Genomic DNA, 13,771 nt, shown 5'->3' with positions numbered 1-13,771 from the left:
TAGAAGTGTCTTATTGTGAAATACTTAATCTGCTTGTCATTCCCGTAGTTCCCTCTGGACACCATTTTGGCCTAGATCCATTTATAGTATTTAAAAATGTTGGATAAGCAGCAGAGTTTCACTTTGCTATGAAGTGTTTTTGGAAATCTGAAATGATTAAATGATCGTATATGCTATAAGTATGAAATGAAAGATTTTGAAATGGCGTCATGAATGAACTATGGATTCAAAGAAATTGTTTTATATTAGGGTGAAACACAATTTCTACCTACATCACGTTTGAGAATAAATTACAAGTCTTTCATTGTAATCAGTTTGCATTTTTGTGTAAGGGATTTCTGTTAGAGCAGAATGGTTTTGGATTTGAAATTCATGTAACTTACATACCATCTCCCCAAATTGAATTTGCCCATCCTACAAAGTTATTTTGGGAGGAAATGCTTCAGTTTTCTTCTCCATGTGACATTAAGGTGCTAGGGGCTTAGAGGTAGACCATTCCTATTGTAACCTCATTTCTGGAACAATTTGCTTTCTGTGGCTGCATTGGATACTTTCTTGCTAAGTTTTAGGAGAATGGTGAAAATAACTTGTTTCAACATGATTTGGCTGACTAAAGAAGTTTCACCTTCCAGATTTGGGTTGAGAATGTATTTATTCCTTTTTGTAGATACATTTATTTTATACTGTTTTAAGTACTATTATGGAATCTACCATTTATTTTTATCATAATATTGTATTTTCTAAATAAACTACCCAGAGGTTTATGACAGGAAGCATCGAAATTTAATAGCAATATAATTTAAAAATCTGTAATTTTTTCAAAATCAAATTAAATATGTTCTAAAATAACTGGACCACATTATTAAATTCAGTACTAAAAACTGAATGAGAAAACATTGAAACTCAAAGGATACATGAATTTTACACTGATATTGATGGAGTATATATATTTGATGACTTTGTATATTTGATGACTTTAGTCATATATTATCTGATTAAAATTCCTCTGTTATGAAATCAGCTTTCTTTAGATAGGCAGTGACAATATGAAACAGATCAATTTTACACATATCACATAATTATGCATAATTGTTTCTATTTTTTAATAAGCCTTTTCTAAATAAATATTGTAATGATACATAATTGAAATCAATCCATCACCTCAACCAATCTTAATATTTTAAAACAGAGCATTTACTTTTTATTTCCTTTGTGTAATACAGCTCCACCAAAGTCACAGTACCTGTTCAAACTGTCATATAAGATAAAATTCCATAATTCCAAAATGCTTAAATTTTAGTAGCTATATATTTACAAAGAATAATAGAAGAAAGTATGCAAAGAAATTTTGGAGTTTGTAATTGTCCCTGTATTTCATTGTAAACAACCACAAAATAAAACAATCAGAAGTAAAAATGTATTATCCAGATTGACAGAAATAATTAATGATTAGAGACAAAATATTTGTCCTGCTGACTATGTTTATAGATAGGGCCTACTTATGCCTCCAGTTGAACACATGGCAAGTTCAAACCTTCAAACCCATTTTTCATACAGCTCCACCTATCTTCCCAATCTCCAGATCTGGAGATCTGAGATATGCCTGTAGTCACATGTTCACACAGTTGTCTATGTGAATCGGACCCTAACAACCTAGGATTCCATACCAAGCAAAGAGTCTTGATTTGTTAAAAAGAAAAATACAACTTTCTTTCAGATTTCCAGCAAAATACATGATGGTCAGGGAGAATAAGGGGCATGTCCATGTACAGTCCTGTTTTTTTACCTGGCTTGAGATTACAGTATATTCAGCAAATTCCCTAAACTCGATTTCTTTCTTCTGATTAAGATTTAATCATATCACTAAATTTATAATTAGACATGGATTCATGATTGTTTCTGAAATATATTCCTAATTTATTGTAATACAGTAATTTATTTTTACTCTGAAGTTTCCCAAACAAAAATAGTTTATTTTGAAAAGTGTCTGAATCATAGGTTGTAGGCTTGGAAGTCCTGATAAAAATCTTCTTTTCCTCTTGACTGAGGCAAATATTGGAATAAGCAACAGATAACTCAAGTGAAACATGAACATATACTTACAATGAGAAGACAGGAGAGATCATAAGGCACTGAGATTAGAGGATTCGTGTATTCACTGAATGTATGAAATAACAGTATGATCATAGCTATGTTGATAAGCTATAAAACATTAGAAAAGTAGAGCAAAGGATACTGACAGAGGAAAAAGTACAGAAACTCTGTAATATAAGATTATAGATAAAATATTCTACATTTAAAAAAAAGAAAATATAAAAAATTGAAAATGTTAATCTAAATATCTAATCTAAATATTTTGCCTGAATTATATCAGAACAGGTTAGATAGCCTAACATTAGAACTATAGCAGCAGAGTCTGAAATTGTTAGGCCATTGGATGCAACTCCCTGCTCTGCCCCAAAATCCAAATTATAGTATGCCAAATGATAGTTGATAAGCTTCCTTTGTATGTGCAGTAAAGATGATCTCACTGCCGCTTTGGGTAATTGGCTTCAGTGTCATGCTGATCTTATTTTTAGGAGGTTCTTCTAACATATTTTCTAACATTTAAAGAAATCTGACTTTATGTAACTTAAATCCATGGTATTATAACCTGGAGTTGTAAAATAATAGAGAATAGATCTTCTCGATCTTTCTGATGCTTTTAGAAGAAAGTTATATTTCCTATCATTCTTCTCTTCTCAAATTTCCTTCAATTTCTCTTTGAAATAAAGTTTCTACTCACATCATTGTTTTCCTCTAGATTCCTTCTACTTTGCCTGTTTCACTTTAAAAAGGATGGCCAGATTTTGACAAATACTCAAGGTGAAAATCTTGTTGATGCATCTCGAAATAAAAGAAAAAAATGATACTACAGATTTCAGAGACCTGTTATAATTGTAATAGTGTCATATGTTTTTGGTGCTGTGTCAACAAAGATGCAAAAATATATTTGGTCAGCAGAAATAAGTCCTGGTACTGAGTCCTTACCGAAATAAGCTAAATAGAACAAATAATGTAATCAGTCAAGATATAACCTCAGCAATATTCTGTAGGATAATGCAGTGAATGTTTAAAAACTAGATTTAATGAATTAGATTTGATAAAATCTCTGAAGAACTCTAGACAGAAATGTATTATATGTATTAAATGTATTAACAAGCCAAATTGTCCTTCAGCTGGTATGTTGAAAATAGCTAAAGAGAGGTGATACAACAGAGACAGAGGAAAATTTTGCCCTCACAAAACACTGAGTTTTAGAAAAGAAGAAACAAGGAGTTATATCTAAAGGCAAAGCAAGGAATTGATAACAATTTCAGATATCAAGACAATCTTTTGTCCAAAGACGGGTAATATCAAGAATAAAAAAAGATAAAGCATTTCCTAGACAAAAAATTGGTATAAATAAATATAAGAACTGTCCCCGGCAATCTACAAATTGATGATATCTATGAAGTACTAAAAAAACATTGCTAACAACAAAACCACAGAAATGAAATACCAACAGAACTGTTTAAAGCTTTGCACGATAATTACTAATTTGCAGTTAGTAAACAGATGTGGCAAATACAGCAAGATTAAGGAAGTGGAAAAAAATCAATTTAAATTCAGCATCAGAAAAACTTCAGTGCTAAAAATTGTTGAAGTACCAAACAATTACAGATACCTGATAATGAGAAAATGGTCAAGGTTTTGCATTCCATGCTTCAACAATCTGTGGAACAAACACTGTCAGATGTACAAGCTAGATTCAAAAGAGGCAGCTCATATTGCTAAACACTTCTGGATAATGGAGAAGGCTAGAGTTTCCCAAATATATTTTTAATTGATTATTTGAAGGCTTCTTATACTATAGATACAATAATTTGCCCACAGCACTTAGAAAGATGGGTGTACCAGGCCACTGTCTAAGGTGTACTAATAAGGTAGTAATACACTAATATACCAGGCCACCTTATTCTATGATGAGCAAGAAGCAACAGAATGCAATGTGAAGCAACCAAATCATTCTGATATAAGAAATTAATGTACCAAGACAGTACCAAACTGTCTCCTTATTTAGTTATATGCAGGAGAAATCCTTGATTAGAAGAAATAGAAAGTGGAACTAAAATAGCTGGAAGAAATAACAACAACCTGTAAAACATGCTGATGATACTTTTTTGATGGCTGCAAGCAAAGAGAACATAAAACAAACCTCTTATTGAAGGTGAAAGAAGAGAAACGTCTTCATTGGCCAATATGCCGCTACTAATTAACATTAGACAAACTAAGATTGTGTCAATTCCAGTCCAATTGAAATAGATAGAGACTCCATCTTCCCATGGTCAAAAATTTACAAGAATAGTGATTGTAGTCATAAAATAAAGAGACGCCTGTGAGAAAGACTATGACAGCTGTATAAAATATATAAAATTTCACAAATAATACATTGATGACAAACATACATATTCTGAAGGCCCTTCTATTTCCAATTCTGATCCATCTCTATGAAAGTTAATTTTAGGGAGGAAATGTCTTTAAATTCTAGTGTGTAGATCAGGAGTCCCCAACCCCCAGTCTGTGGATTGGCACCTGGATGCTGCATACCAGAAACCGAGCCGCACAAACCAATGAAGGCTCATCTGTGGGATACACAGCACATGTGAAACCATGCCCCCTACACTATGAGAAAAAGCCTCTCTCCACAGAACCGGTCCCAGGTGCCCAAAAGGTTGGGAGTCACTAATGTAGAAAATTGGTAAGAATACTCTCAACCAAAGGATCATTCAGTGCTAGATAAATTAAAAGCACACAGCTTGCTGGAAGCATTAATAATGAAGTTAAAATTTAAATATTTTGGAAATTTAATTAATTAAGATAGTTAATTAACACAGGTTGAACGTAATCAATATGTGTAATTAAGTGACAGTTATAAAGACTTGATTATGAGTCTTTCAGAAATATCTTAAGCAACTAGTGTTTTTCTACAAAGTTTATGGAAATTATAGCAATCAGATATAAAATTGCATTTTGGCATACCTCAAATGTATGCCATTTTTTATACAAGAGGGTATGTCTCTGTTGGATTGGAGAAGAAAAAGAGATCTCCCTTTAAATTATTAAAATAAAATTAAAATTATTAAAATTGTCACTGAATGCGTAGTCAGGAACAGCTTCTGAAACAATTGTATTTGATAGGAAATGGAAACAGCTGCATTACTAGTTGAAAAAGAAATACTTTCTTTGTGCTCCTGTGCATGGCACATCTTCCAAAACATTACAGTAGTCTTACTATTTTGTGTTTTTAATGAAAAAACTTTGTGACAGGAAATACAGGCTAGAGATTAACAATTTTTTTTATTATCTTTCAGTCCTCTTCATCCTGCATCTTTTTAGTTTCAAAAAAAGTCTACCCTGTGACACAATGCATGATAGTAAAAGGTGACAGCAGTTTGTCCATTGAATGTACAAAGAGCTGCCATGCAGCTTTTGATGTGTTCAGTTTCTGCTTTACTATTTATGAGGGATAGTTGATCTAAACCAGGGCTGTCAAACTCGCGGGCCACGCGCCGGATCCGTCACACACTGTCCATACTCCTTACCAGTTTAGTGAAGGGGGAAAAAAGTCCCAATATGCCACATGATGCCACGAGTTTGACACCCTTGATCTAAACAGATGCACTTTTTGCTCATTATCAAGTTGTTGTATTTATCTGTCCAAATTTTTGAGCATGAGCATCATTATTCAATGTTTTGTTTTAAAATTACAATAATTTTTTTTCAGGGACAACAATCTCTTGTTTTCAGTTAATATTTGAATTCAAACTACTACAGCTCTTGTAATCATGTTTTTGTTAAACCTTTGTTTTCTCAGATTGAAATCAGTCCCCTTGAAAATGCAATTGAAACGATGCAGTTAACAAACGATAAAATTAACAATATGGTTCAGCAACATTTGAATGATCCAAATCTACCTATTAACCCTCTCTCTATGCTGCTAAATGGCATTGTGGACCCTGCAGTCATGGGAGGCTTCACCAATTATGAAAAGGTTTGGTTGGTTTTTGTTCTCTCAGTAGTGATACCGTAGAGATGAAAAATAAAGAGCTTAATGGCAATGACAATGTAACGACTTACTCAATAAGCGACTAATAAACTGATTAGTAGCCATTACTAGCAGAATGTATTTCATATTAAAAATGGATAATCATTTGCTAACAGAAGTACTTTTAAAATGTTTTTTGTAGTAGTTAGTTCAGGCAAGACAGAGAGTCATTGAAACTGGAAACTAAGGTGAACCATTTCTTGTTTGATGAATAAGTAATGAGGATTAGTAGACAGAAGAGAAAATCAAGGAAGAATTTATGAGGTTTTGTTTCTTTCTCCTCTTCTCCCCTCTAAATTATTAGACATCCTGAAGAATTAAATCTGATTTGAAAGCCATATTAATCTACCACTGGGCCACTTGGCATCTGGGGTAAGGCTTTAAGGAGGGCCCTTCAGCCACATTTTTACAATGGCTTAATCCAGACATCATGTGAATCTTCTAACAGTCAATAGTGGGCTGAGGGAGCAGCAATTTAACCCCAAATTGTGACTCAGTTGGCAGGTTTGTAATTATCAGTTTATAGTTGTGATTTAGATTGCCGCCTATGTTGAAGAAATCTCAAAACCCATGCATCTATGTGATAGTATACAATTCTGTAAAATAAACAGCAGACAGTACACTTCTGGTTCAGGGCCTCATTATATAAAGCAGGACTGAAGAAATTAGATATAGATTCTGCATTACTACAGTGATCATGTGCAGCTAGATACAAGAGTAGAATGCTGTGAATGGCTAATAAGGTAAGCCAATAAAAGCACCTCTTCTGACTCAGGTGTGCTTGTCCTAAAGGGAGACCAAGGACCCTTAGGTGACTTTTGTTGGATTTAACCACCATGTGTAGGTCTTTCTTACCCCTAATGGGGCAGGGAATGAATCAGCTTGCTACACCAAGGCTTATATTCCCTAATTAGAATAATGTATTAGTAATGAAAGGGCTTAAATTGACCCCAAATTTGGCAGCAATGATTATTAATTATTGATAAGTAGACAAAATTATGTTATTTTTACCATAATTTGAAATTTATTTTATTTAATTAGGCTTCCTCAAATGGCCTGTAGTAATAATCTGTGCAGGTATCATTCTGTGACTTTTTAACATACACATTGCATCATTTAGTGGCTCAGAATCATAGCATTTGGCACCGTTCTAGTAAGAAACTCACTAGTAAATATAACTCAAGATGAAGCAAGGTTGTATAAATGCAACATGATGCATGTTAAGGAGCTTTTAAAAGATGGTTGTCATTTATATATTTATTTGCCCTTATTAAAAAAGCCCCCATCATTAGCTTTTTTAAATGAAAGAAAGGTCACATTTCACAATGCATGATTCCAATGTTCATTCTCTATGATTGACATTATGACAATCTTTAATGATAATTATATTCAATCCTATGCCTGTTCAGATATTTAGCTCCTTTTGAAATGTTAAAATTCCAGGACTGTATTTTCAATTAGAAATACAATTGAAATACAATTCAAAATATTTCCCCGCTATAAAAAGTTTGCTTTTTTCCAAAAAACATTTTAGAACTACTCTTAATTTTTTATTAAAAGGCAGAGTCATTTATGAAGTAATAAACCATCAGTATCTATTAGTCATGATGACAGATAGTACTTCCAAAATGGTTCTGTTTATCATTTTTTTGGAAAACACAAGTGGGAGATTGCTATTTTCCTCATCTCCTGCTTCATTTCTCATGGTCATCTGTTTTAAACATGAACACTTTAAGTGTCTTATAATTTTTTTATACATGCCAATTAATATTTTTAATATTCAAATTTGAGGTAGTTCTTATTTTTCTTTCATAAACTGATAACCTTATTTGCTGATGCAAATAATGATATGATTAATATTTTATTATTTAGTGCCTTTATGCCAAATATAAAATTATACTTGGTATAAAGGTTATACTGGGGGTATCATGGCTCAGCGGTTAAAGACACTGAGCTTGTCATCTGGAGAGTTGACAGTCTAGATTTGAGACTCACGCTCCACACAATGGGGTGAGCTTCTGTTACTTGCCCCAGCTCCTGCCCATGTAGCAATTCAAAAGCATGCAAATGCAAATAGATTAATAGGTAACACTTCCATGGGAAGATAACAGCCATCCATGTGCCTCTGGTGTATAGCCATGCTGGCCACATGACCATGAAAATTGTCTGGCTCCCTCAGCCAAGAAACGGAGATGAGCTCTAGACTCAGACATGACTGACATGGAAACCTTTAGCTTTACTGTTATACCAATATTTATTTATTTTAATATGTCACTATTAAAACAGAAATATTGTTCCCCAAAAGGCAATGTTAATAGTGGCCGTAATAGAGGAAGAGATAGCTGAGATAAAACAAGCTCTGATATAGCCATCATTGGTCTTCCTTCCAAGTCCCCCATGGCTCAGTTGGTGGTAATGGCCCTTAAGGAAATGAGAAGAGCACAAGTGAAGTAGGCATCTACCAGATGTCTACTTTCCTCAGAAAGATTTTCCTCAGAACTATTGTTAACATTAATGTTTATTATTATTACTCATTGTATAAATGCTACTGTATTAAATAACTGCTGGCTTTTTCCCCCCATTAGGCTTTCTTTAATGAGAAATACATATATGAACACCCAGAAGATCATGAAAAAATTGAAAAGCTAAAAGATCTAATTGCATGGCAGGTAAATCAGATTGACAAGGAATCAAATATCTTTTTCAAATAGTTTATTGGCACTTTTGACAAAAATGAGGCATGAAAGAATTCACTTTAGTGCATATGGTTATTGCCTGGGCTGATTTATTCCATTAGTGACGAAAAGGAATATAGAGATATAAGTTAGATTTCCAAGGTGTAAATTATCATATGAGATCACAGAAATCTTAATTATAAACATTTTATGACAAAGTTGTGCTAGATCCAGATTAAAGTACAAAATATGGAAGATATAATTAAAAAATAAAAGAGCAGTTTCCCCCAACTTGCTGCCCTTATAATGAGTTATATTTTAATTTCTAAAATCTCACAATAAGTTTGGAATTTATATGTTTTCTGAGTTTATTATGAGAGCTAATCCAATATATCTTGAGGGCACCAAGTTATGGAACCAAAAAAGGAAAAATCTTAAAAATAAGAAACTAGAATTAGTAGATGGTGTTCTCTAAAGTAGCTAAAAGTAAGAAAACAGGTGTATATTTCAGGTTTTATCACTGCTTTATGTATCATAAAATAGCCTGCCTGTGGCTTCAGAGAATATTGAATATGCTTAAACTTCACTGAGCTTTTTAAATGATTTTTCTAAACCAGGTTTAGTAACTTTCTGGGGATTATGAAATTACACGGTTCTCCTATATATTCTTGTATTTAGCCATGAGTTTTGACTAGAAATTACTTAATTAGAAAATTAATTACAAATACTGTTGATAGCAGGTACTATAAATTAAAACAGAATAAGAAAAGGGAAGAAGTCCACTGAAGGGGAAAAGTGATCTCAGATGTGAAGTTTGCTGTTATAAATTAGAAGAAATATGAAGTTGATGTTGCAGAAAAAAGTAACATTGATGGAGGGGAAAAAATAAAACCTTCCAATGACTAAATCATTAGTGGATATCTGTAATTCAAAAATATCTATTAAATATAAATATATGTCATTATAGTGATTTATGTGATGTGCAGATGATGCTCAATTTCATTATGCAAATGATAGAAATGATGTAAATTGCCACAGAAATTTGCTCCGTTGCATAAAAAATCCATTACATTGAGATCCACTAAAAGGAAGTTTCACTGTACTTATTTTTTTTTTTATTTCTTATTCGAGGAATTTAAAAGGAGGATTTAAGTTTATTAACAGTGCCATATTAATTCACATATGTGAGTTTACTCAGCTGTGTTCATGTCTTAATAATTATATATTGAATTGCCACTAAAATTAAATTTTCATCAATGATTAAAAGAAGATAAAAGTACAAGAACAGGGAGTTAGTATCTACAGGGCTTATGGCATGTCTCTGTCTGAAATCAACTAGGATATATTTGCAGCAATTGAAAGCTCATAACAGAAAAAGTCAAAGTATTGAACCAGTGATGCCAAATTTCAGTTGATGAGAAAGCACAAGGGCTTATCTATTCAAAGAAAAATGGCTTGCAGACAGTGGAGGTGATCCTCCATTATGAAGACACAGAAATAGAGGAACAAGAGATGTGGAGGTGTCTAGTGACCAAAATCAAAAACATAGAGGATAGCTTGCACCACTGAACCTCAGAAATTGTTTTCAGATCATTGCAAATATCAGATATTCCACATTTTTAAGGGAAGATACAGCAGAATATGGGACTATTATTATTATTAATATAAAATAATAATATAATTATCCAAATAATAATATCCAAAAGGTCATGGGAACATAAAGTGGAAAAGTTGTCGAGAATGAGATGGTGAAGATCTTGTGGGACTTTCAAATACAGATGGATCGCCGTTTGGAACACAACACACCAGATATTACCGTTGTTAAGCCCAAAGTATAAAATTCATTGATATCGCTGTACCAGGAGATGCCAGAATCGAAGAAAAAGAACTGAAAAAAAAATCACAAAATATCGTGACCTGGCCATCGAAACTACACTTTTATGGATGAAACATGTACCAGTGATACCCATTGTCATCGGAGCACTTGGTACCATGTCCAAGAATTCTACAAAGCATATCAAGAAATAGCAGCTTTCTGCAATAACACCAGTGGAACTGCAAAAAACTGCGCTACTCGGAACATCATATATTTTAAGAAGATACTTGGTTGATACCTAGGATGCTGGCAGCAACCTGTATCAACCATTAGCACCAGTCACTGGTATTTGTGATACATTTTTAAATGTTCAGTTGACTGAGTTCCATGTTTAATGAATAAAAGAAATAATAATAATAATCAACAATGCATCTTAAAGACAAATAAAAGAGGGATCCTTGGTGCTGGCTGAGCTTACTTGTTTTCTTGCAGATGTTTCATTCCAGCACTGATGATTTTACCTAGTTAGGGTAATGAAAATTCTGCAAGAAGACAGGCAAGCTCAGAGAGCACCTCATTTCAACCTGAGCTACAAATATTCTCCTTTATTGGTATCAAGAGAAGAGTTATGGAATTTGGCAACTCATTACTATAATGAATTAAAACAATCCTATAGCAACTGTGCCTATCAGCTTGTGAAGTACTGTATGCTTATCTGCAATGTTATGTCAGAATAATTTTAAAAGTCCAGTGATGATTATGCTCTATTGGTGATACATGTAAGGAAAGGGATACTAAAATGAATTACAACTCTGTCGCCATGGACTTTGGAATTCTAAGAATGGGTTTAAACTAAAGACCTTGTTATTCTTCTCCAACCATCTACTCCAGTGTTTGTAAAATTTTCTGTAATTATGGACAACTATATAAACATTTAGAGAATGTAAACACTACCAGTTAAACAAAGTCTGCTTACAATTTTGTCTTTGATATGAATTATCAATTTTTAAGTGAATAAAATCATAATTATACATGTAATCCCCTGGCTATGAGCGTTCCCATAGCGAACATTTGAAGTTATGTGATAAGCGCCCCTGGCATTTACAAACAAATCCTGAAACCATGAATCTTGCAGAACCATGGCAGTTGTTCACCCTTACAAAAAAAACCCACAAAAGCTCTGCAACATTCGTCCTGCACATTGCTGGCCGAAATAGAGCTTTAGAGGGACAGATCCCCTCAGAAGCTCCATTTGGGCATCCACAGATCTTGCCTGGCACATTGCCAATGAAATGGAGCTTCTGAGGGGTGGATCCATTTTTCCATGGTCAAGTGGCCAGCAAGCACGACGATCTGCCAAGACACACGGAATGCTGCAACCTTCTCACCAAAGTGGTACCTAGTTATCTACTTGCTTTCAAACTGCTAGGTGGGCAGGAGTTGGGGCAAGTAACAGGAGCTCACCTTATTGTGTAGTGCCTGGGTCTCAAACCCAGGCTGTCAGCTTTTTGGTTGACAAGTTCAGTGTCTTTAACCACTGAGCAATCACCTTAAAACAATGTAGTCAAAGATATATTGTGGATTTCATAAAAGTGAATTTTAATAAGTTCAGAACTATGATTAGTAGGAGCCAAGAAAGAATAAAAGGGAATGGAACTCAAGAAATAGGAGAGTTCTTAAATGAGGAAGATACTAAAATCCTAATTGCAAAGAATTCCATCAAGGAAAAAAAATGAAGACAGCAAAAGAATCCAACACACACACACACACACACACACACAAATATCTTATAGAAGACCTGCAATTTAAAAAAGGACACATGCAGAAAAGAAGGGTCAGACAGGTGGTCAGTCAGACAACTGATCAGCTGATATCAGTAAATTTAAAATAAAGAGCTGAAGTTAGTAAAGGATGCTAAAAGTAACCAAAAAGGTTTTTTTCCAGTTTTATGAAAGCAAATAAAGATGAGAAAGGTGAATACCAGATGCTCAAGACAAACTGCTAATAGGTAACACAAAAACAGCAGAGTTAATCTTCCTAATATACTGTATTTAAATTCATTCTATGTCCAAAAACAGTCTTCAAAAACAGACCGTATGTTCCACCAAGAAATTATGACATAGCAGGTGAAACTTAAGATTGATAGAAACTTTTTTGAAAGAAAGATTGAAAGAATACCTCTTTTCTTTGAATGTTCAACTCTCCAACTCTAGGGACCGAAGGAACTAACAGTTGAGCTCAATGTATTTCATTTGAAAAAATCCTAGAATACTGAAATTCCAGGTGATTGGCAAATGTTCCATCTTCAAAAAGTGGAGAAAGGAACATCCAGCAAATCTTTATGGTCAGTCTGACATTTATCCCTAGGAAGATTCTAAAGCAAATTCTTTAGAATAGAATAGAATAGAATAGAATAGAATAGAATAGAATAGAATAGAATAGAATAGAATAGAATAGAATAGAATTCTTTATTGGCCAAGTGTGATTGGACACATAAGAAATTTGTTTTGTGCATATGCTCTCAGTATACATAAAAAAAGATATATTCACCAAGAGTCAAGAATCATAAGGTACAACACTTAATAATAGTTATAGGGTACAATAAGCAATCAAATCATACTAGGAAACAGTCAATATAAATTGTAAGGATACAAGCAACAAAGTTACAGTCATACAGTCACAAGTGGGAGGGAATGGGTGATGGGAGTGATGAGGAGTTTGATAGCAATAGAAGTGCAGACTTTGTAAATAGTTGGACAGTGTTGAGGGAATTATTTGTTTAGCAGAGTGATGGCGTTTGGGAAAAAACTGTTCTTGTGTCTAGTTGTTCTGGTGTGCAGTGCTCTATAGCATTGTTTTGAGGGAAGGAGTTGAAACAGTTTATGTCCGGGATTTGAGGGGTCTGTAAATATTTTCACAGCCCTCTTTTTGACTCATGCAGTATACAGGTCCTCAATTGAAGGCAGGTTGGTAGTAATTGTTTTTCCTGCAGTCCTAATTATCCTCTGAACTCTCTGTCTGTCCTGTTGGGTTGCAGAACCAAACCAGACAGTTATAGAGGTGCAGATGACAGACTCAATAATTCCTCTGTAGAACTGAATCAGCAGCTCCTTGGGCAGTTTGATTCTTTACAGACCAATTCGATTGAGTAAT

General features: G+C 33.8%; 1 protein-coding gene across 1 annotated transcript in view; it reads left to right on the top strand.

The window, feature by feature from the left end:
* The window catches only part of DOCK1 (dedicator of cytokinesis 1), a 399,928-nt gene that overhangs the window by 354,112 nt on the left and 32,045 nt on the right, over positions 1-13,771 (top strand). Inside the window, exons 45-46 of the mRNA XM_026704953.2 lie at positions 5,897-6,073; positions 8,713-8,796. Coding sequence (XP_026560738.1) covers positions 5,897-6,073; positions 8,713-8,796 — 261 coding nt within the window. The remainder of the gene's footprint in view (positions 1-5,896; positions 6,074-8,712; positions 8,797-13,771) is intronic.

This window comes from Pseudonaja textilis, chromosome 4, assembly GCF_049901715.1.
Source record: "Pseudonaja textilis isolate UNSWEBS1 chromosome 4, rPseTex1.2, whole genome shotgun sequence".
Classification (NCBI taxonomy): Eukaryota; Metazoa; Chordata; class Lepidosauria; order Squamata; family Elapidae; genus Pseudonaja; species Pseudonaja textilis.
The sequence above is the reverse complement of the archived record's forward strand: the minus strand, read 5'-3'. Positions and strand labels throughout refer to the sequence as shown.